The sequence below is a fragment of the Fulmarus glacialis genome, unplaced genomic scaffold (genome assembly GCF_000690835.1).
Source record: "Fulmarus glacialis isolate BGI_N327 unplaced genomic scaffold, ASM69083v1 scaffold16187, whole genome shotgun sequence".
Lineage (NCBI taxonomy): Eukaryota > Metazoa > Chordata > Aves > Procellariiformes > Procellariidae > Fulmarus > Fulmarus glacialis.
In genome coordinates, this window is record NW_009225244.1 from 30,664 (window position 1) to 55,890 (window position 25,227).

At 35.8% G+C, this 25,227-nt stretch overlaps 1 protein-coding gene across 1 annotated transcript in view; it reads right to left on the reverse strand.

Moving 5' to 3' along the window:
• ARID4A (AT rich interactive domain 4A (RBP1-like)) overlaps positions 1–24,689 on the reverse strand; it is a 50,025-nt gene extending 25,336 nt beyond the window's left edge. Inside the window, 9 exon segments of the mRNA XM_009582430.1 lie at positions 1,968–2,134; positions 3,987–4,063; positions 5,747–5,826; positions 7,757–7,889; positions 8,503–8,597; positions 8,703–8,782; positions 21,110–21,200; positions 22,043–22,108; positions 24,591–24,689. Coding sequence (XP_009580725.1) covers positions 1,968–2,134; positions 3,987–4,063; positions 5,747–5,826; positions 7,757–7,889; positions 8,503–8,597; positions 8,703–8,782; positions 21,110–21,191 — 714 coding nt within the window. The 5' untranslated portion in view covers positions 21,192–21,200; positions 22,043–22,108; positions 24,591–24,689.
• Between the last annotated feature and the right edge of the window lie 538 nt (positions 24,690–25,227).

Genomic DNA, 25,227 nt, shown 5'->3' on the forward strand with positions numbered 1-25,227 from the left:
CATCTACCTGAATCCTTTGCTTCACTGCTCTACATTTAGATCATTCTTTAAAAATAACCTCTGTTTCTTTTACAAGAATGCCTTTTTTTCTTTTTTTTTTTTTTTTAAACCACCAAGCTCCCCCCTCCCCCTTCTTTGTTTGAAACACACAGCACTTTTATGCAATAGCCATGAAAAATGATATTAAAAATGGATACTAGAAAACGAATACAGCAATCCTCGATTTTTAGTGACTGATATTCTGCAATTTTAACCAACGTTAATACAAACAGACCAATACAGACTGCAACAGTTCACACCCTGCAAAATGTGGCCTATTCAGTCCTTTTCACTGCAAACAGAGGAAAAAACCCAGAGGATTTTATATTCTGCACACATTTATCCTTATATTTATCTAATCACACCATTATTCTCATACAGACATCTACCCCATTTTCGAGAGCACTGTTATCAAGGCATAAAATTAACACCTAAAAATAGATTCTTATGTCTTTTTTTACCTGGAAAGATCTACCCTGGCTGCATGCTCCACCAGACAGTTCCCAGATCAGAAATCTAAGTCAAATCCGCGTTCTTAACAACCACGTTAACATTACAGATTAAAACACAGAATCCTTACCTAGGAGCTGCATTCTTTCAAATGTAAAATGGTTTTACTTCCTTTCTATCTAATCTGCCCACTGCCTGGACATATTTCAGCCTGACTTCCAAATATTTGCTGGCTTTCTCTCTCCCTGCACGGCATCCGCAGTTATACGGCATTACTTACATTCTCTTCCATATAAAAAAAAATTAAAAAAAATCAGACATTACATGAAAGGCAAAGAAAAGAGACAGCCCATTTCAAAACATCTGGCAAGCCTCCCCTGGCCGGCGGCCAAGCCTCCGCGCCAGCGCCCGCTCCCCCCCCGCGCATGCGCACTGCCAACCAACAGTCGGTTGCCGTGGCAACGCTGTAGGCCGCCTCCAAGTATGAACGGCCATTCTGTGTTCGGGCTGACAAAACCGCCCGCTGCAGGGGAAGCGAAGGGGAAACGGTGTTTGACCTTCCTCAGAAGACAAACTTCACTCGATTTTTTTTTTTTTTCTGTATAAAGAAAGGAATGCTTCCGAGCGTATTGTGAAAATCGCATCACGAGAAAAAAACCCAAACAAATCCCACAAGCAACTCCCACCCCCCCCGCCCCTCCTTCTAAATATAACATGAAGGTTAAAAACAGGTAGCAGAAATAAAAGGAAATTCTGTAAATACGTTTTTGATGACATGAAGAAACCGGCTAACTTTGTGGAAAAGGAGCCACTCAAAATATTCCAATGCAGGAAAACATTTTACCATAAATATTAGACAGAAAGTCCATCCACGTCGTACCGTATGATTCTATGTTTCCCAACCGGCAATACTGGTGTTAAGAAAAACCTAACACTTACAAAGGTAAGTCCTGTACTGCTGTTAAATAGTGTCTCAGGCACCAAATAGCTTCAAGAGGCACTGTGCGTTAGCTCACACTTTCAGTCAGCCTACTTGCTTTTGCTTTATGGTTTGTCTTTTTTTAATGAAACTACTGTTTTCAGAAACAAGTTACTTTTTATATAAGCTACATATAAAGTACAAAAGAAAAATACAAAGTTACTTTTATTTAAGGTTGGATTACTACTATTAGGCTCAGCATCAATTTTTTTGGTTGCGTCTCTCCTTGTGACCCAGATTCTTTCTATCACTCTTCTCTGCCTTGAATTCTTAATTTCTGAGATTTGTCTCCAATTTCAGCACTGGATAACAGGAGGCAATCTGCCACTGCTCACAAATCCCAATAAAGACAGCTGTAGCAAAGGGAAGATGAACAGGTCTGAAAAGACACTGAAGTGAGTAAGCTACATCTGAGAGCAAAATATTGGAAAGTGCAGGATCTTCAGGCATGCAAGTTACTCAATTATCATCTAGAACGACCGAAATAGCCCAGACTTACCACTACTTCTTCGGTTTTCTCTTCTGTTTTTTCTTCCTCTTCATCAGTTTCTGCAGCAGCTCCATCTTCCTCATCACTGCTAGAGGACTCCAGAATTTCACTTATGTCCATTTTCCAGTTCCGAGGAACACCCTTTGTGTTGAGAAACGTGCTTGCCTCCTGTAGCCCTAGAGAAGAAAGGGCCCCGGTTTTACCTCATCCGCAGTATTCACAGTCACAAAGCATTTTTAATTTCCTTTTCACCTTCTCGTAAATTACAATGCCAACTTAAACCAAAAATGGAAATAAGTGATAAAACAGATACTTCAGCTTTAAACATTCACTCTACACACTTTACATTTCGAGAGCGTCAAATTTTAAAAATCGAGTATCCGTAACTTGTGGAGTTTAGAATTGAGAACATCCATCCCACACACAGCATCCAGTTGTTTTCTAGGCATAAGTCCCCATGAACACTACAAAGATTTACGCCTATGTATGTGAACAGTACCAAAGATAACCACCTATACTTATCCACTATGTTCTATGCAACTGTGAACTGTTCTGTTTCTATATGAGAGAGACAAATAATGTAATAAAGCTATTTAAAAAAAGCAAACCCATCAGTTAGATCAAGTACCAGGACTTACTTTGTTCTTTTCAAAATATCTTCATGTCTGAAACTTTAGATTGCAAAAAAAATGCAAATGTTTTGTTTAAGAGCACTGCCTAAAGAGATGTTACATTAACATTGGGAACAGAGGTAAAATACGCTAATGAATAAGGGAGTGACGGGTTGGGGAGAAGTCACACTTGTACAATGGGAATACCTCAAATTCTTTTCCCTGAAGAGGTGCTCCGAGGGGGAAAACAACAAAGCAAAACAAACTCAGGTAATCCCAAAACATGCCCCCCAGATACAATAAAAAACTTTAATACAGAGGCATCAGAAGAATACCCAAAAGAGGGACATACTGCAATGAACCATTCACAGTGTTGCTGGAGTAGAAAAGGCACCAGTTTTTAACAGCTGCTGATAAAGTAACCTCCAGAAAGTTGTCTAAACTCTTTTTGAAACGATTAGTACCTTTGGTTTCACAATATTCCCCCATGGCAATGAATGTCACAACCCAATTGCGTTCTGCACGAAAAAAAATCCCTTTCTCCAATTTATCTTAAACTTGGCATCACATCATTTTCTTGGCTGTTCTAAAGTTCTTGTACTGTGAAATAGTTATTAAGAAGAAAGCGTATGTGAAAACATTAAGAATTACACGAAGCAATCAAAACCGCCTCAAGCTCTCATTTGTGAGTATCATGTTAAATCTTTACTTGTTAAGGAGCTGTTCCACACCTTTACTCAAACCAGAGGAACTGTTGTTGTTGACTGGGGTTTTTTTGTCGTCTTTTTTTTTTTTTTTTAATTTTTAATAAATACATTTTAAATATTTCTCCTTAACAAATTTTGTGTTTTGAGGTCTGACTGGGAGAAGTAACACTAAAAGTTTAAGAATTATTTACATCAAAGTCAGAATCTGGCCTTTTACAAGCTCACTAAAAAGACGGATTATTGTAGTCACGACATCCATCCATCCAGAAAGCAAGTTCTGCAATTACTTTTAAATAAAACATAAATCACAGGCAGGCTGTTCTGATGAAGTTTGTATCTTGCTGTCTGGGTATTTTTAATATAAAGACAAAGAGTTTTGAGCAATACCATAGAACTTTGGTTTTAGGAGAGGTAGCTATATACTCCATTGTTCAATGACATTTCAGATACTCTACCTGGAAAATACTCTATTCACCTTCCATGAATTTGGAGTGGATCAAAAGAAGGAAATAAAAATCAAATAAACAACACTTCTACTAATAATAAGGCAGCTATATCCAAAGTTTCTCTAATTTATCACATTTCAAATTGTTTGCAAAATATCAAAGAGCAATTATCAGAAATCAACAGGCCATCATTTATCTGCAAAAGTTAAAAGTACTATTGCACCAGATTACTTTTTTGAACACCTAGAGTTTATTCTAATTTACCTTTTTTAGGAGAGGACTCAGATTTTGGTAAGTTTTGAACATCTAGTTCTTTTATGTCTTTTCTTGCTACTGAATAACTGAAAAAGAATAAGGTTCTGTTATTTTTAAATCACAGTAAAGCAAGCATGTGGCTTAGAAAAAGAGCAATTTCTAAAATTTTCAAGATTTATCATTTCAAGGTTCTTTCTAACAACTGAATGCATACGGCATTTGTTATTGTAGGTCTTAATATAAGATTCAAAACCAGAGTAAGTTCCCAATCTTTCTTTGAAATTCAGATACTAAAAGAACCCTTGTAATTAAATAATTAAGAAGTTTGTAGAGCTTCTTTAACCTGCACAAATTTGCAAAGGTAAAATACTCTACATAAGCAAAAAACATTTTCTAAATTCGAAATATTCACATCAATCAATAGTTGCTACCCAAAACAGCAATCTAGCTAAGAAGAAAGAAACAAGCCCTGTATTTGCAAAATGCATTTCTACTAGCACAGAACAGTGAAGCCAAATGCACATATCTCCATTGATAAATAGTTGATTTTTATTTTTAAATTACAAAAGTGTGCTCACAGCAAAATATATGGAAGTTCCTCTGTTCTGAAGTTATACTGAATATTCAGTTACTGAATTACTTCAATAGAAATGCTAACCAACCTGCAAGGAAAGCCTTACAAGTTAGTTATTGTAATAAGATTTTTTTTTTTTCCTTCTTTCATTATTTCAGAAAAACTGGAGTAAAACCTCAGGAATTGGAGGCCGCCATTTTCTGAAGTTAAAGCCATAATACTATTGGGGGGGGGAACAGAGCAAGTCTGCATGCTTTTCCAATAACATTCTACCTTCAGTATATAAAGAACCAGACTTAGCTAGAAGGTTGATGATACATGTCTACATTAAGAGGCCAAAATGAATTAAGTCTTCAGTTACTTGAAATACATTTCAGTAATCGAGTACTTGCATCCTACTCATAATCATGGCTATTAAAAATCACAAATTGTTCACTTTGAAAGAGAGAGAAAGAGGGGTGACAGCTAGACTTTGGCAAGGAGTTTTTAGTGACAATATTTTGAGACAGATGCGTTAGAAGTAAGGATGAAGAGAAATAAAGGGAAACAGCTTTAAAAAACAGTCTTCGTATTCTTTTGAATATATTATTCCTTAAGTAAGACACACATCTCTCTCTCCCCTCTCCCCTTCCCCCTTTTAAGGGAGGACCTTTATTTTCGCAGGAATCTTAATCTGTAAAAATTTTAATTAAACAGTTATTTTACAATTACTTTTTTTTATTAAAAAAGTAGATTAAACACTTTTAAACTTTGCTATTTAAACAGCCATGGACATCCGGCACAGGAAGTAACGAGTCAATCAGATATCCAAACTACTACAACAGACACCCATAAAGACGTAATAATTAAGACATTAAGGGAAATAATTAGAACCAAATCTCACACTTCAAAGAACAGGAATCATCTAAAGTGTGAACACCTGTTTTTTTCGAAGTTGTTGATTTTTTTTAAAATGAAGAAACACCAGAAACTTTACTAATCCAATGAACTCCACCTGTACACACAATGTAAAGGTGGGCAAGTAAGTACAGAAGAGGTTAGCTGGAAATGGACTATGAATGACAAATGTGTACAACCAACAATACACAAGATTGTACCCTTTCCTTTTGGAAGAAATAATGTCTTCAAAAGCAATATGTAATTAGTTCTGCATTTTTCTCCCATATACATCTAATGAAAGTAAGCTGTTACTTACAATTTAGAATCTGCAAAGGATCGAACTAAACACTGGTCCTTTTTCACTGTGACGTCATCATTACAGCTGGGAGACACAACCTGAAGTTTCAAATAAAACACTTTCTTTAAGCAAAAAAAAAAAAAAAAAAAAAAAAGCTGATCTTGAAAGGACAGAAAGATGGACAGCAGGAAAACTGCTGTTTTCCTGTTTCTTCTATTACAATTTCCAGTTCTGAGAAGAGAAACCTACTCCAATTTTATATTACCAAGGCCAACAATGACAAATTTCAAGAAGCAGTTTACCTCAAACTTTTAACTTTACCTGTTATGTACAAGCCAGAAAAGTTTTCAATTTAATTTGTAAACTCAAAAACTACTCTACTGGAGTGACATCATGGGATCCTGTTTATTCACTCTGCTTTCTTACTCTTGTTCATACAAAACCTGTTTAAAGCATCTATTTAAAAAGTCACAGACCCACTTATTTGATACCAGCTTCTGATCTTTGGCATTCAAACTGAGAGGTAAGTAGGTTTTTTTTTTTTGAGGTGTGGATAATATAAGGCAGCGTGGAATTCAGTGCATCCTTCCACAGCAGTATCATCTCTAAAGTCTAAAAAGGTGACAAAAATGCACTTGCAGTATTTGTACTACCACAAACAGAACAAGTTTACACTTTGCTCTAGACCATATACAGACAGAAAATGTCAAATGCAGATGAACTTCTGGATCTACCAGGACTCAGTGGAAGCTGTGCCACCCCATTCAGATGAGTCAGAATTTTACCCCGAAAATCAAGATAAGACATTCCTGTTTCTCGGGTAGCACAGAACAGAACAGGTACATGGCCTCCAGTAACTTAATTCCCTAGTTAGAACCATGTTAAGTTAAAATCTGCTGTTACTAAAGGGATATACAACAATCAGAACTTGTACAACAATACCACATTTCACATTTTAAACTGAGATACATACAGCTGGATAAGTCAGTGTCAACTATTCACCCTACATTACACCAGAATCTTCTTTCAAGGAAGGGAAGACAACTGGCCTGTGTAGTTAGTTACCTTTTGATCCTGGATTCACGCAGGGAAATAAAATGTTAAACTAAATTAGAAGATTGTAACAGCTGAGCTCATTCCAGCTAACCATGAAGACTCAAAATAAAGGACTACAGAATATACAGTTAAGTAAATAAAATCTGCAAAAATTAGTGAACCAAACCTGCATGTTTAATGCCCTTAATAATTTTTTTTTTTAAACAAACACGTCTCTGATGGATGACAGAAGATGCGCATTCAGCTTGTCTGACAATACCAAAAAGTTTACTAAAGAAAGCAACTTTTAATATGCATCCGTAAACTTTTCTGTGTGTATAAAGAATCTGCAAAGTGTCTACCTTTACAGTAGAAGTCTACCTGTACCTGAATTTACTTCATATATATTTATTACCAGCAATGGCAATGAACAGCTATATCCTACATTGACAGTCAAATAAAAATAATAACAAACCTCTACTGCTAGAGTAGCTGGCCATTTACATAAATGCAAGCATGAAAGGAACTAGCATTTCATAAAATTGAAAGTCTAAGGAAAAAGGCAATCATTAAATACAAAAAGAGAAAAACTTCACTGCAATTAAAATTCATAAATCTAGTTGCTTTTAAATTGCCTGGGAGTACAAGTCCTAACATACCTTATTTTTAGAAGAAAAATAATGTTACATACCAATCATTTTATGTGCAGTTCTGAAAGACTTAAGAGCCATAAAACTGTAACTTATACATAAACGTTAATCTTTGCTCTCCTACTCTTAACAGATACTGTAGGATATTTGTATTTTTAGCAAATATGGGCAGCAGAGCTTAGCCTGACTACATTCACAACTTTGCTGTAAAAGTTGTGAAGTTTGCAAACCATCCTACCCAGGAAAACCACTATATGAACAACGTAACAAGTCAGATGACACTCTTGTCTAAAAAGATTTTAGTAGTATGACACTAGAGATGTCAATGTCTTAAGCAACTTACCAAAGCTGGATACCAGTCTGCCTTCTCAGAATTACAAGTCACACTCACAACTTTGCCAAGCAATTCATCATTGAGACGTCTTTTATCTTCATCCTCCTCTTCACTACTTTCTTCCTCCTTTTCATCTTCAGTACTAAATCATTAACACATACAGTATTTTAAAGTTTTCATCTGAAGTTAATATTTGAAAGCAAATACAGCTTACAACCAGATCTTTCTCCCTGTTCTGCAAAGCTTCAAAAACAAAATTGAGAGCTGAAATTGCTTGAAACACACTTAAATATTAAGTGCACTTACTTAGTAAGAGGAATTTTGTAGAAATTCTTTCCAAGTAGCAGTATTTTACAACAGCATCATGTTGGAATTGGAGGCATGAATCAGGATTTGATTGTGCATAGACATGAAACAAAGAGAAATGGTCTCTACCCCAGAAATTTAAAAGCACCTTTTTTCCTACTTTATGCAGTATAAAGAAGGTTGAAATTCCTACATTTCCTCACACATTAGTTCCTATTATAGGAAAGAAGCATAAACATTCTTAAGGCTACTATGAGCAAAAAACCCATCAATTTCATAATACTGCTAACATGAACATGTCAGCATGAACTGAATTACTTAAGCCCATAAGCTGTGTACACAGCTCACATGATAGAGCATTCAGACCATTACAGCTTCCATGGTACTACTTCAGTTTTAGCAAAGGACGCTAAAGGAAAGGAAAGCAACAGAGCACTATCAAAACTCACACAGGAAGAGATGATCTTCTTCCTCTATTAGACTTCTTCGCAATAACTGGAGTTCCAAAGTGCTCTGGATTGGTTAGTGGCAGTTGATCAAGCGTCTACAGGGAAAAAGAGGAAACATAATTAGTTTGCAATTTCTTCTTATTATAAAAAACCTATAAATTAACTACTTAGTTTTCATTGCATGTCCATCATTGTCTTACCTCACTTTCTGCAAAGTGCCTTTCTCCCTTCAAGCATAACGAAGTTCGTCTCAAGGTCCTTTCATCACCATCATCAAAAACTAGTATGAAGCCAAGAAAACACATCGGCACAAGATGATCAGATCTCTTTCCCAAGCTGGCAAAACAAGTCTACTATTTATCTCACAATTTAGAATATTCTCTAAGACATGACTTCCGAGACCTCCATTTAAACGTTACTTTTGTTCACAAGCAAAATGGAGGGTGGTATTCAAGATCCAGTCTAAGAACAGATAACGTTTTCACACGGAGATTTAAGCCAGTATAAAGTAAGGCTTTTGGATGCAATAGTCTCAGTCTAATTTAGACATTCTTCTTATCAATACACCGCACATTTCAAATCATAGCTACTGGCTGCACATCAGTTACTATTATCTAACAATCTTAGAGTTTTGTTTGGTTTTGGGGTTTTTTTGACCCTATCCATTTATTCCTTACTTATGCTACCTTTTAATCCTCTCTCTTGCTACAAACAATCCCACAAAAAGACAAATAAATGGAAAGAAAAACAAGTGTATGATAGTTTTTGCTACACTATCAACACTGTGCTACCAACAGACTGGGAGTACTGGAAACTTGCAACTGTAAGTCTGACCACTTTATAAAGAATACTTAGTAGACATCCTGTTGTCTTAAAACTCATGTATAAGTGACAAGGAAGTTTCATCCATTTCCATCAATACACAGCAGAGGACGGCTAGAATGTTATAAGGCTATTGCAAGCTTCGCCTGAGAAAGATCTACTCTTTAGGCAGTTTAAATAAAACCTTTTCATGAAAACTTCCTTGAAGAGAAGGAAAGAAAAGTTACTAGTTCCCCCCGCACTGGTTCAGATCCTGCTGTCTGAGCCACGTGAACAGGCCCTTTTCAAAGAGCAGAGACCAGGTGGCTGCAGTCTGGCATTCCAGTAAGGTAAAAGTTTATTTGTATGGGTCAAAGTGCAGAATACTACCCTATATTTAAACTACTTGAAACACACTTTGACCAGTAGTGAACTTAAAAAAAAAAAGTTTGAAGAGTGTTGTGCATATTGGTATGATATTTTTGGCATACTTCTATTAAAAAAAAAAAAATCTCTTGAGCTAGCATGAATATCAAATACATGTGTATTGTTAGCAAAAACACAGATTGGTTGCAGCAAGAAAAGCACTTATTTGTCAAATAATTAAATGGAACAGTCACATTCTCATAACCTTAGATTAAAACCACAGACTGCAATAATAACTATAAAAAAAGGTATGAATACAAATTTAATTAAGCTTGATAAGATAAGCTTTAAGGTTCCTCCATCTTTACAATAGAGATACTGCTGTGGTATGCGCCACTACTGAATTATCTTAATGGCTTATAATACTTGTACACACAAAGCAACTAACTTTTCCCCTTCTAAAAACCTAGTATTGTAAGGACGGCAGATACTTATATGCTTAATTAGCTATAGTAGTTAGTAATATTTTCAGAAATTTTAAAATATAAATACCAGTAAGACCCATCAACTCCAACGTCAGTATGCTACTCTCAAAATCTTCTAGTTTAGCTTACAGCTCAGGGAAGCCACCGCTGCGACACTTTGCACTAACTGGGAAAACAAAGTATGAGCTCCTTGCCTCTGCATCACTAACTCAGCATCGGTACCCACTGATCAGCTAAGTGCAAAGACCAGAGTGCTCGAAATAATTCTGAAGTTCAGTGTTGTCACAGGTTTACATTAATAAAATAAAAAATATCCGTGCCACCCTTTTGAAGTTTAAGTTTCATTAACCACTCCAAATGTGTCACTCACCAGCTCTCTCTGTAGACTTTGATAACAATATTTCATTGGCGTATTTTTAAGTTTTAGGGTGGTTTGGCTGGTTGGTTTTTTTTTTTGTTTTTTAAATGTTCTGTGCACCCTACAGTGTGGGCCATTTCTCACCACTCTGAAGAGACTTAAAAGCAGATTACCATCATTATCCTTTGCCAAACACATTCAGAACTAAAGTCAAAGTACTAATTTTTCACAAATAATAATTTTAGGGGACAAATGGCTGGTGATTGGCAACAGGTAACTTTACTGAAAAAAGCAAACAAAATCTCATACTTGACAGTAAATAAAAAAAAAAATCAGTGTAGTTTATCTCCAATTTTGGAAGCTCTACCTATTCAATTAAAACTAGTATAGTAGAGGAAGAAATCAAGCAAACCATTCATAAACCAGATGACATATACCCTTTTTTCATCCCTAAAAGATAAAATCTTATAAACAGTGTTGAGTAAAATACATTAGTAAAACATACTAAACTCTACTTAAATTAGGACACATAAGGAAATTATGACAATTAAGAACTGTGTGAGATATTCTGCCTTCCTCAATTACAACAAACATGCAAGTTAACTTCGAACTTTGAAAGTCACATAATTAGATACTCTCGACCAATATGAAGCAATTATAGATTGCAAAAAGTAATTGCAATTGCAGAAGTGTCAACTTCATAAATTTATACTTCACTTCCATGAACAAAACAACATGGAAGAAAAAATAATTAATGTTGAATAATTAAGTTTTCCTAATCACCCCTCAGACCTAGAGACAATGAAAGTGTGAGTAAGCTTTCAGAGCTTGGCAGTCATGCTTTCAGTCCTATTCCCAGTTTCATATCTGAATGAAGACAAGTCTATGCCATGCTTCAAAAGCAGCCCTCTTCCTACAAGTCTTTTTCTGCCATTTCTCTCTGTTTTCTCTAGTTGAAGGTACAGAAGTGGCCTGTTCTACAGAAGCTGCTTGTCCCTTGCCATACAGGGAAAAAGTGCTAGGCCACTCTACATTTTCCAAAACTGAAACAGGTAGACTACAAAAAAGAAAACAAAAAAAGCCCCTTCTGAAACCCCTCTCCCGCCCCTAAAAGGAAAGCCACTCTTCCCAAAAGGATAGAGTACTTTCTTTCATACAAGAGGCAATTATCACACAACTTCAGGAAAGGAAGGTGGAGAAGCACGAATTCTCAGACCTCCTTCTTCAACTGCAGCCAAGGAATGAAACTGTTATGTTATTACAACTGTTAAATGAAAGTGTAGAAAAATATCTCTGTTCAGCAGCCATGTGAGAGTGTCCTGCCTGGGGCAAAGGAAATGCACGGCGGAGTGTAATAGTGCATGATTCTTTCAAAGTAATCAAGTCCAATATTTTCCATTTTACCTTGGTAATTTTCTTCCAGGACTGAAGTTTCTCACCCCTCATTCAGGTTAAAAGAATGGACACAGTCAAGATACCCAGTCCCTGAGAGTCTCACATAAATATGTGTAAATACATATATACACACACAAATGATAAAACAAGAAAATTTTTATCAAGTCTGTATGTGGTTATCCCTACAGACATCACCTGCTCAGTACAGAAAATGCTTTTAGACAATTACAACAGAATTCTCAATAACAAAAACTAAGTGGTGTTATATAGAAGGAAATAGCATAGCATTATCATTACTTAAAAAGACTTTGCCTTTTTTAAATGATAAATAGAAAAATGACAGTTACATTTAATTTTCTGTCTTGATGGGGACCAGTAGGGGCAAAGGTAGAAGGACCATGAGGGGCAGAAACAGAAGGCACTAATATTTTTGGTCTTTCAAAGTAATTTATTTGCTTCAAGGGTAAACCGAAACTTTCTTTGACCATGTATGAGTTTTTAGATATGTAAGAAATTCTCTGCTCATTCTGCGAGGATTTGTTGTGGACATGTGCAACAGCACCTGCAACTGACAGCATAGCTGCACAACTCAGCGAAACATCACCTTTGCAGAACAACAAAGTATGTAACAGAACAGCATAAAGAAAGATTTCCTTAGCTAAATTAGTGATCACTTCATAAAGTGTCAATGGAAAAAGAATAGCACCATTTGTCATACAAAAATATCAATTATTTGAATTACTAAAGTGTGGTAAGTAAGAAGTTTCTCAAACTAATCACACTGCACGAAATATTTTGTAATTGTAGCTACTTCAACTTGCTTCTCTTCTAGGCAAAATACTTGTTTGTGCCTCACTGAAAGGCTAATCAGAAACACATATTGATAGTCTCAGAACCTTAAAAAATATATACCATTCTTGAAGTAAGTAGGCCTTGTGGTTTCCATCTCACTTTTAAGAAAAATCTACTTCACCAAAAGTAATGCTCATATTACTGCCACCCTATGCATGATTTTTTACTACTAGTCCTAGAGCCATTAAGAGAATGTCTTTTCAATGTACAGTATCATATATTAAGAAATTCATAAATATAAGCAGCAGGGCAGATGGCACGTTTTTTGGCTATGCAATACTTTGATACTATGATAGCAGTCATGTCAGAAGAACTTAATACACTCTTAGAACATGCTCTAAGCTGCAAATTCATTCCTCTTTTTAACCTCATCCAGAAGTAAGACAGTTTAACTCCAGCTAAAATGCCTAGTACTAACAGACAGACAAATTAAAAACTGTTAAATTAATGCTGAACAACTTCTATTAATTACTTTATCTTTCCTTAAATAGGTTATTGTTACAACTCCAAATTCTCCAACAGCAAAAATTCTAGAGGTTGTATTCCATAAGAAAGAATTTACTGAGCAGTATCAGTTGTGTTAAGGGGGGGAAGGAAACAGAAACAGAAGAGAGGGAGGTATCTCCCCATACACATGTAATGTAGTCATCAAAATACGTGTTTACAGTGCCACTATATTTATCTTAGAAGAGGAACTTACAATCCCGTCCTTCCAAAGAAACAAGTATGAAAAAGCAGAAACCCTTTAAGTACTACTATTGCCTAATCTTGTAGTGGGCATGTACTTGTTGGGGAACCAGGGTGCACCAGCCGGCTCCTTCAGTAAATACTTCTGGAAAGAGAATGATACTTACTGGCCAGGAACCTATATACTACTATTTAAGAGTCAATATAACAAAGTAGGAATGACAGACAGAAAAGCAATGTTTCTGCTGGCCAGAGGCCTTTCTTCCAAATGTGTTGCTTAATGACGAACACTGACAGAAGGGGAAAAAAGATGAGTAAGCAGGACAACCTGGAGGAACAGTCTATGCTATAATGCTTGTCTAGTCCCAAGAACTGAGTTCAATATGCTCCATAGAGAACATATTTAAACAGTGGAAATAAAGCGGAAATTTTCAGAATTTCACTGCATCCCAACCTTGTTGATAACAGTAACAGGAAAGAAACAGAATTGATTTTTTTTTTCCTGTTTGAGGAAGCCTAGGCAAGCCAAAGCTATAACAGAAAAAGAAAAACAAAGCTTCCCAGTGGGAATCAATGCAATACATCCCAAAAGTTAGAAAAAAATTCTCTTGATTAAAAGCCGAGTACCTCAAAAATGCATTAAACAGTGCAACTTTCAACTCACTATTGATGAGCAGGTATCTTCCATTCCCTGTCTGTAGCAGGCCCATATATGCCATTAACAAAAATAATACTAAACCTGTCCTCACAAAAACGCTGTCTCAACATCAGTTCTCATTTATTTATATAAGAAATATTAACAAGTCGACCAATCAAAATCATTTCTAGGAACTGTGAAGAAAATTGCCACAAAATATTGCAGATCAGTTTAACTAAATCTTGCTTTATAAATACCCCTAAGATTTTAAAAATAATAAAAAAGTAAGAAAAAGGAGAACATAGCAGGACGCTAGCGATAACATCCTCGTAATAGTTACAATATTACTTATACACAGAGCAATCAGTGTTACCAGAACAAGGCAGTCCTGTAACAGACAAGTGAATAGGAAAAACAACCCTCAAGGCTGCATCTGCTTGCTAACTTCAAATCCAACAAATTATGTTACTGTTTCTGCCCAAAGGAGGAGAGATACTATACTGCATAGCAAGTAAACCTTTTTTCTCGTTCTCATCCTGTTTCAGAAACTCTTAAATCTACCGAGACAATGAAACTACGTACCAACAAGTAAAAACTGATCCAATGTCACTATGCACGCTTAATTATTTTCACTAGCTGCCTGACAAAGTAGTAGTTTGTGAACTACCAGAGATGCTATCTATGACTGTCTCAATGCATGTGGGCAAGTTTTGCAGATTTTTGTTTTTCAGCTGTGGAAACAATATAGAAAGTCATGCAATACTTGTTGAATGACCTTGTAGACAAGGACTGTACTACATTACTGTGAGAGGGCTTAAGAGCAAGACACTGCAGTGTATTGTGCTACTGGAGAAACTACAGAACTCAGTTTTTTTAAAAGAATCATTTTAAACGAGCTTCAGTTCCTCTACAGAAATGTATATGAAATATCACTGAAAACACAGAAGTGTGACCTTTGAGTCTACTCATAGAAGACTATCACCTTACAAACAAAACCCTACTGTCTGAAACTGCTTTTTCTGAGATGTTACAGTAATCTTACTATCGTTACATTTAAAGAGATTAGAGAAAAAAATTCTACCTCCTTGCTTTCCCTACAGTATTGTTTGCACACAATTTTTTTTTTCTTTTTTAAACACTCAGTCCACTTTGTAACAAAGGTGGTTTTATAACCAGAGGCTCTATCCAGTTGATTTGTAACAAGGTTCACTTAACATCCTTTTTCACCATCACATCTGCTCCTCTACCTGCCCATTGCCTAAACACGCTTAAGTGCAAAATGCGGTGCTATTCTTTTCTTTCTAGATTCTCCAGAAAGCAACCAAGGCAGCTATTGCACAGTTTCTATGTGCCACAGGTGCACTTAAACAACGATATGACCCATGGAAGGACTCCAGGCAAATTCAGGGCTTCCTCAAAATCCAGCCAAGCAACATTTTGAAGACAAAAAGAACAAATTTATGGTGGGTCAGGGTGGTATAGAGCACCAGCAAAGTGGGGGCAACTGGACAGCTCCCCTGCCACACTTGTGCTTTTGGATTCCTGGATGACACATGCACAGCCAGAAGATGAAGTGATGCTTCTGGGATGTGGAACTCAACAGGATGCTGGGAATAATTGGTCAAACCAGCCACACAAACGTGACTAGTGCCTTGCACGTACTACAAAATGTGTGCTGTTGAAATTATAAAAAGGCAAACCGACAACCCTCTGGCATGGATGAAACCAACTGACTGTGGTGGCACTGATAGCTTTTATCACCCTTCATAGGGTGATAAGACATATTAGGAATAAGACATGTTAGGAGCTTAAAGTTGTAGTGGAGCCAGGACCAAGTCCATTTTTCCTGTTACCACAGATATCTCCACACTGCATCAGAAGAGGAAAACTTTTTTTACATTGGAAAATGTGGCTATAAATAGCTCCTGTTAGCAACCCTGCTCCTGAAAGTCCTAGGACATGGCCGTTAGTTCATTTTCTGGTAAACATTCTCAGAATTATGAACTGGAATTTTCAAAATCCATGCAACATGACAGAAGACTAGAACCAAATACTTAATACCTTTTGTTTTTATCACCTGCCCTCCTAAATGCGGTACCCCAGAGTGATGCAGCTGGTGGCTGAGACTATACTTCATTTCTAGAAGAACTCAAGTGGACTACCCAAAACTTCACTTGCACAATGACGAGCAGTCAGGTACCTAACTCCCCCCAGCACACACTCAGTCAGCATTCCCTGCAAACTGCCACAGTGACTACATGAGAGGAGGAAGTCACCACCACGTGAGGCCGGTGAGCAGCACAAGCAGAGGTATGGGGCTCACAGAGGTGTCTCAGAAGTGGTGTCTGGCTTACAGCGCAGCCGAAGTTGGGCCATGTCAATGTACAACACCGTACTAGTGCCAAAAAGGAAAAACTGTTGGCTTTGCAGACTCATAGTGTTGAACAGGATGAGAAAAATAAATTCTTTACTATTTATGTTAAAGTATTCTGCCATTTCATGATAACTTTTAAGAGATATGTCTTCTCTTACATAAAAGTACTAGATGAAGCTTGAAAGCCATAATTCTCAAAAAATAAAGATTCACACTCCCTTTCACTTTAAACGGTATATAAAGCCCTACTGTTGACAGCAAGGTCTGCTAGAAACTGCAAATGCCTCTGACTGTTTTAGCTTTTTCCTCCCTATTTCCTACTCATTTCAGAGGAAAAATTACTGAAAGTTAATACGTTTTCTCTTTGTCTCTTTAGAAGAACTTTTCCACGATTTTACCTAGCAAAATACAAGGCACAAGGCTCAATGTATTTGATCTGTTTTTTTCTTTTGTTTAAAGTTGTAGATATGGTTAAATCACATACACGTAGCGAGATCTAAGCACATACAGATTATTGACCTGAGTTTTGTCAAAAGAGAGATGACACTTCTGGGGCTATAAAAAAGGCCACTCTAACAGCAACTCTTCGGATGCTTGCTCAATCGAAATACTGTTTCTCACTTTTATATAGACATCACATCGCTTCTAGTTCTGTATAGAAGTGATGCAAAAGTGCTTCCTTAAAGAACATATACATAAGGATTCCTGTTTTCTGAAATTCTGGAAATTCTTGTAAGATTCTAGTGAGAATGTGAAAGAAGGAAAATACAACTATGCACTTTGTAAGATGTGGTATGAGTTGTGGTTTCTCTTTTTTTCAGTCATTTCAGACATTATTTTAGTATTTACCTGAAGCATTTTACAAGTTAACAGAGAATCAGGTGGATGGTATGCTAAGTAAGCCATAATTCAAACACGGCTCAGCTGAAAGCAGATCTGATAGACCATTCTAATGCTATGCAATTATCACCTAGCAATATATTCGGCACTTCAAAAGCATCAATGCAGCACTTTAACATTTGTAAATTAAGTTCATTTTTAATAATTGCATTTTAAAGATTAAAACATCCAACTCAGCCATTTGTTATCCAAGAACTTAAACTGCTATTACTGTCATCCCACTTCAGATTCAATTGAGCAGATGAGAAGGCTGACTTGTGCAATGGCATTTTCCAGACATTGTTAAACTTTCACTCCAAACAGCTGTTGTTTCTTCACCTACTTATACTGAAAAGCTGAATTTCAAAGGTAATTTCAAAAGTATTTCCAAATCACAGCTGAAAATTTCAATTCGACTAAATGTCTACAGTAACATCATTATTAGGTAAAAATAAGTGAAAAAGGTATTCCATGGCAGCTACAATAAAAATAAATCCTTATTTATTTTGGGTACATGAACACCACCAATAGCCAGGAGATACTGTTAAAATAGACTAACCGATTATCATTGTGGTTCTGTCATTATGTCGGTGGCAAAGTAGCCTACTACAGTAAATTCAACATAGCATTTCTACTGGTTCACCTTATTGAACAACTGTTTCAACTGACTTTTTTGTTCTTCAGATACCTATCTGAAATAGAGAACCTGACTTGTGAAAGTTAACATCATAACTTCTCACTAGACATGCATGTGGTTTGTTTCGGTGGATTTTTTAGATTTTTTTAGTTAATACTTTGAAAATGTTTGTCCGTATATATTACTCGTTTCCCTATCCATACCAGTCTACTTTTAGATCACCGAGAAAGAGATGCTACGTAAAACAGAAAATAAATAGTACAGGAAAAGCACATACTACTGAAACACAAGCTTTCCCTTGTGCTTTCCATCTCAAGCCTGACCACACTCAGGAAGGCATTCTAGAAACCTGAAGGCTGTTTAATCCACTTCCCTCTCAACTCTTTAGCTTTGACTGAATCAGTCAATGAGACTGCCAAGTAGTACAGCCCACCATCTATCAAAAAGGAACCAACTCAACTCTGCTTGCTTCACAGCAACACAAACATACACCTAATATCTATCCAAAACTTCCTGCAAAGATAAAATGGAAGCAGCAGGCGAAAAGTAAGGCTTATTTTTCACACCTCAATGTTTCTGTACTCAACCTAGAACACTTCCCCAATTTTAAAAGTAAAATAACCATTTTTTTTAGTTACATAAACTTCATGATCTGCTTACATTGGTCGATGTTACCTGTGCTTTCAACACCGATAAGGACACGACGACATACAACTCACAAAAACATTCGTAAGATCTAACTACAATTCCAACATGTTACAATTTTATTTTCATAGTCATAGGTATATATACTCTACATGCCATATTACAGTACTGCATGTTAACTTACCATAAGATTACTTAAATCCCACACACACACCCAGCTCCAAATTTTTACAAAATCCTAGCAGTCTTAATACATTTGCATATGGAAAACATATGAGTTTATTTTCCCTACTCCGCCTGTCAAAAAGTATTTTTTGGGGAAAAAAATTATAATAATAAATTAATTAATTGGCGCAAGTTTCTGAAGGACTGCACTTTAATAAATGTATAAAGTAAAAATCATGGTGTGTATGATTTATCTCTTACATTATTGGGGAGAGTTCAACAACTTGCTAGATCTAAACAACAATTCACTAATACAGGGCAGAGCATGTATTCACCGTTCAAATTATCTGCTCATCAAGTAAAGATTTTTGGCATAAAGGTACTGCTCAAAAGAAAAGGAAGAATGATGACGACAACAACAACAAAAAACAAACAAACAAACAAAAAAACCACACCAGACAAAACTCATCCCCAAAAGAGGGGATCTAAAGTTCAGCTGTCAAATGTAAGAAGACAAATATGTTTGTTTCATCAATTAATAGTTTAAAGCCTTTCTTAATCACTGAAGCAGGAATAGGTAGGGTTGGTTTACTGATGTAAATTTTCTGACTAATTCAAACAGAATTAGCTAAAATCCTATTTTAAAACTAAAATAAGTAAGGCTTTTTAAATAGAAATGCTAATTCATAAACCATGAAATTATTAGCACAAGACACTGTTTCTTATCTCTTCTGTATCAGAACGGTGAATCTCTAAGTCAATATAAAGCAAAGCTGAAGGTCCAGTATTCTTCATTGAGTATGTCACATCATAGTACTAAACCAAGTAGATTTTAAATTTTCTGCACTCCAGAATAATCCTGCCTCTCCTCCCTGACCTGACATACAGTACGATTTTACAGCTAAATCTACAATTTTAGAGCAATGTTATAATCTTGAAGAAAAATGCAAAGAGCTGTGAGCTTTGTCAACTGGTAAGTCAACTGGTTTATATTTAAAGCAGGCAATAACAATAATAAGCATAAAGTGATAAATCCTTCCAAATTATCTGCAGTGAGAGCCTTATCCTGATCCCACCAAAGACGACATAACCTCACCTACTGCAATGGAAATGTTGGATTATTGAAAATATCTTCTTTATATCTTAAAAAAGAGGTTAATGAACCAAAATAACTGACACTTCATGTGATAGAGGATTCCTCAAGAGAGTACAAAAGAGTATGAAGTAAAGCTGAATATGTTCGGTATACAAGGCAGCTAATAAGAAACAAACAGTTTAAATTTACAAGTACCAATCTCAAAAGCAACGCCAAAGAGTAGCACGTACAGGACAATTAAGAGGAGCACATTCCCTCCATGCTACTATTAGTGAATATAACGCTCCACTGCTGTAAGAAAGTTGTGCAGAAAAAGATGAATGCTTGCAAAGCTCTTTGATTCAAATACTGTGTTTTTTTATTTGCTTCTCTACTATTACTTGAACGTTGCTGGGTTTTGTCATTCTACTGTTAAGGCTGTTTCAGAAAAATCTACAGATCAGAATGAGCAATTCTAATTATTCAAAATAAAGAAATTTATCTTGCAGTGAATTCTTGTTCAACATTGAAATGTCGTTGACCCTGCATTCTGAGGTTTTTATTTCAATAACTGGAAAGTGCTGAGCCTCCAACATGAGAAGCAAAGTAGTTTTCTGTTTTACTTCAGATATAATCATTATTTGAAAATTATTTTAAAGCAAACAGTTATTCATGTTATAAGTGAATGTCTCCTCTTTTCTTTTCAAGGTGTGATGTGTCAATTTTTCTCTTAAAAAAAAAAAAAATCCTTTCTTCTATTGTTTCATACAAAACATGACCCTCAACTCTACACAAAACAGAAGAATGACCTCAGAATGCATAGTGGTGCTACCCATGTTTTTCCTGGGTACAAGATTGCATATAGTGAAAGAAGGCTTGCATTTCAGTCATTCATTACAAGCCACAGGTTTTCAGCTGGAAGTGCAATTACAAGGTTTATGACTTAAAATCTGCAAAAATTATTCTGAGTTCCAGTGAGTGACACTAACATCAGTACATATACTTTGTGCCAAATAAAATTCGATTGTTCAGCCCTGCAATTACCTTTGCAACAGCCCCCCTTAACACCAATTAATTATTATCCTATTTTAAATGGAAAAGGAAACAAGACATGGAAGACTTAAAGAAGTCCCCTACAAAATCTATCTCTGATCTTACACTACAAGATATAATTACTTACATTATTACCTATAATTAGAAATGCATTGTTCAAAGATTAGAGACTGCAAATGAAAGCATGTGGCTACTCACCTACAGTATACCAACTAGCATCTGTCAACTTGCTGATAACAGCTTCTTGAAAGGATCCATCAGGCATTTTGGTTTCAACCATTGCACCAACCTGCAAAAAGGAGTATCTCAAGGTTACATGTGATCCCAAACTCATATAATGGAGAAGAATACATGTTCACATTAATTCTTTCAGCAAGCTGTTTTTTTTTTTTTTAAGACTCATTTTAGCTAAATGTTACTTTGTAAAATTTAGTTACTTAGCTGGTAAGAACAAAGGTCCTTAAGCATGAAGGCTGAACTGCAAGTGGACAGTAAAGCAGTAAGAAACTCAGGAACATCTAATTTCAGCATGACTTACATCACCACAAGAAATAATAGAAGGCTAATTGGAAATAAATATTCAAATATTCAATCAAAGTAATTATTACTTTATTACTGATGTGCATGCAATTACTACTATTTCTTATCCTTTAAACATTGTTATACTGTCAACTGGACCAGAATTCCAGTAGTGCCTACAACACGCATTGGTGTTTTCGCAGCAGCTAGAGAAAAGACGAAGACAAAAAAGATGATCTCCTCTAAAGAGCTCCAACTATTTTAAAATGCAGTTAGAGCAATCGTATTTACTACTGTCTAACAGGCTTGAACTTAGCTTCGTAATCAAATTCTACATTACTTATAAGAAGTTTTGCGTCTTACAAGATACAAAAATCATTGTGTGTGCAAAACTGTTTGCGTATGGAGTATACTACATGGAGAAGCATAAACAGCCTCCAAAAGCTACAAGAGTTAAGACGAATTATTCAGAATCAATCTGACCTAAAGCAGTGAGCCTCCTCCTGTTGATTTAAATTCTGTAGAACAGGTACCCACCTAAACAGCATCAAAATTTAGATTTTTACAAATCAATTACGTGATTACAAAAAAAAAGGCATGCAATATACATACTCTTAGAGGTCCTTTCACTTGGTCATCTTGCACTAACTGAGTTGAGTTATCCCCCTTCAGGACCACCTGAAAGATATTCAAAAACTTTTTAATAAACATCTTATTTTTAACAGCATTCAAAAAGCATATGTAACTGTATTTATAGTAACAATAATTTGGAAAATAAGATCTCTATCAATCAAATGGACTCAAACATTACTGAATGCAAAACACCTGGCATGGATAATCTTACTCACAGGAAGCCCCAAGTATCACACTTAATATTTAATTGGAAACATGGTAATTAAAGAACAGGGCAAATCGAACATCAGCCTTTCCAAGGCAAAGAAAATACATTTTGATGCGAGTTTGGATATTGATGCAATCCAGGGCATAACTGGAATTGGGCTTCCAGATCAGAAGATTAAGCAGTTTTTTTCTCTCTACTTCCAACTGTAGTACTTCATTAACAACACACTGAGTACTAAACTACTACCAAAACAAAAAGCTCTTTATTAAATACGTATCTCAAAATCACCGAACTGACCGCAATACAACCATTTCTGCTACCTTGAGCAAGAGAAAGTTTGTATGGTAAAGTTGAGAATCCTACAAGCGTAATGAAAATAAGGATGAGTTGCAGTGTAAGTAAACTATGCTTCTCCCTTTAAAATCCTATGTTTGAGAAGGTAACACTGATGAGACAGTGAATGTAAGCCTATGCAATCTGAATCCGAGTTTGCAGAGGCTCAGTTTAGAAACATAAAAGATGAATATTCAGATGTCAACACTGTTAACTGTTTCATTGCCATTTGTTATAGCAAAACTACCTACGGTGTTTTAATAAAAAATTCCAAAATTCCTATTTCTTTTCAGGAATCAAAAGTTCCAGGAGCTTCCTTTCCACCTATAAAGATGTCCAGTTTTCTAGCTCCACCAATTATCCCCCAACCATTGTCTACACTGTAGCTGTATTTATAAACACAGCTAAAACAGTGTTGGTATTAACACACATTCAGGTTAATAATGCAGTCTATGCGATTTTTATTTAAAATTTTGTATCGGCATTGAGATGAATACAGGTTGTCCTGCTACTTAGGAAAAGACTACCGGACTTTTTGGACTCTTTGCACTCTTGGCAAGTGTGCTGGGGTGTGCCTACATGCTCTTAATTACAATATCAGGCTTAGCTTGTTAAAACTTCAATTGTTATAATATAATTGAGATAGAGTGACAGGAATTTCCACCAAGTCACAGCAGCCTCATATACTTCCAAATCTTACCGTGGAGTAATAAAGCATAAGATTCTAACGAGAAATGAAAAAACTCACACCTATTAACAATCTAAATACTCTATCAGACCAAAGATACAGATACGAAATCAAGGATGTCAGACCAGGAAGGGCAGCACACTGCTTCCTACAGAGCTTCTCATTAACACAAATTTCAAAGAAGATCACGAATTTCTGAAAGTACTCATTAAGAACAGGGGAAAAGACTCCAAGAACTGAACTGTGTTTTTCTTTCTTATCATGAAAAGCACTCTGATAAAGTGATATGATCTATATATGTAACTGAAGAGGCTGATAGCTTGTTCGACTTGATCTAAGCATTAAAGCACACGAAAACTTAGATGTGTAGTTATAAAAAGAAGCTTTCATCTCTATTTGTTACAGGATTTTGGGTCACTAATGCCTTATCTACATATCCTGGACAGTAGACAAGAAAGTAGGAAGTGGGAAGATTTTGACAAAACAAAGCAGAAGAACAACTTCTGTATTTACTTTGAATACTTAACTTTTATTTAACTATGTTTTATTCTTGTTTTCCCATACTGGCATTAACAACGGTACCGCAACACCGAAGTAATGCCTTTCTTTTTTTGGTTGTTTTGGCATAAGACCTGTAAATGTGAATGAATATTATGTGCCAGTATTATGCATGTGTAGAAACCCAGCTACAGCCAAAGCATGCTGTTTTAGAAGTAGCAGCAAGATGCTCAAAACTTAACAAATGTTATCCTGGACATTTCTAAAACCTGGTCTAAGAAACTAATTATTAACATCTCTTTTGCTCTTATGTTGATTTATTTTGGCATTGCCTCTTAAGTTCTGAGCTATAAAACTGAGAATGTCAGCTGGAATGAAATGGAACTTCTGCTTCTGAAGAGGTTGCTCTTATTCCTTATTACTCATGTAAAGCCATAATCCTCTATTTGTGACATCAAAACTGATTGCTGTGAAACTGATGTATCAAACAGAAGACAAAAACAGAAGACTTCTGTGATCAGGAAAGAAGTAGCAAGAATAGGCAATCTGAAAGCTCATTCTTGTTCCAGCATCCTCCTAAAAAAATAAAAAAAACGACCACCACCATCCCAAAAAGAACAAAAAACAAACAAGACCCACCCCAAACCCAACACCAAATCATGAAAAACAACATTCAAGTGTTCTTTAAAATTCATACAGTGAGGTGATGAACATTTCCTAATTTTCAGGACTAGGATCTCCTCTGACAGTCCTTTTAATACAATGCTTTAATAAAATCAGCAACAACCACAGCATACTACCTTGACTTTCACCAGCCTTTTCACTGTCTTAATCTTTGCCTCACAGAAGGCACCACGGTACTTGGCACTGACATCAGTTCCCACTGTCAGGTAGGCAGGCTCATCTGCTGCCTATTAAGAATCAAAAAATAAGAACAAAGTTTACTTCTTCTTATTTATTTTTACAGCTACATCATTATATATTTAATTTTACATCTAAACTTTTAGACCTATTGACTTTTAAATGATAAACAATGTTTGTACTCGGAACTGCAATTGGACTGTTTTTTAAAAGATAAAAAAAAAAAAAAAGAAACCAACAAACAAGTTACAGGAAGTTTTGTTCTACCAGGGATGTTGACAGCCCCCCCCAATTTTGTCAACCTAATTACTCTCCCAGAAATATCTTTGAGGGTGTTGAATTGATATTTGGAACATCGCCTTATAAAAAGAGTAATAAGGTATAGGAGTGACTATTAATTCAAGTCATTCCTATACAGCATACAAAAGGAAAATATTTCAACTGCAAAAAGGCAGTATAAAAGATAGTTGTACTTTTCTCAGTTGTAAGCAATCCAATGACAGAGATTATTTTAAACATTTCAGATTGCTATGATCCCAATACTTACAATTAAGTCTATAACATTCTATATATAGG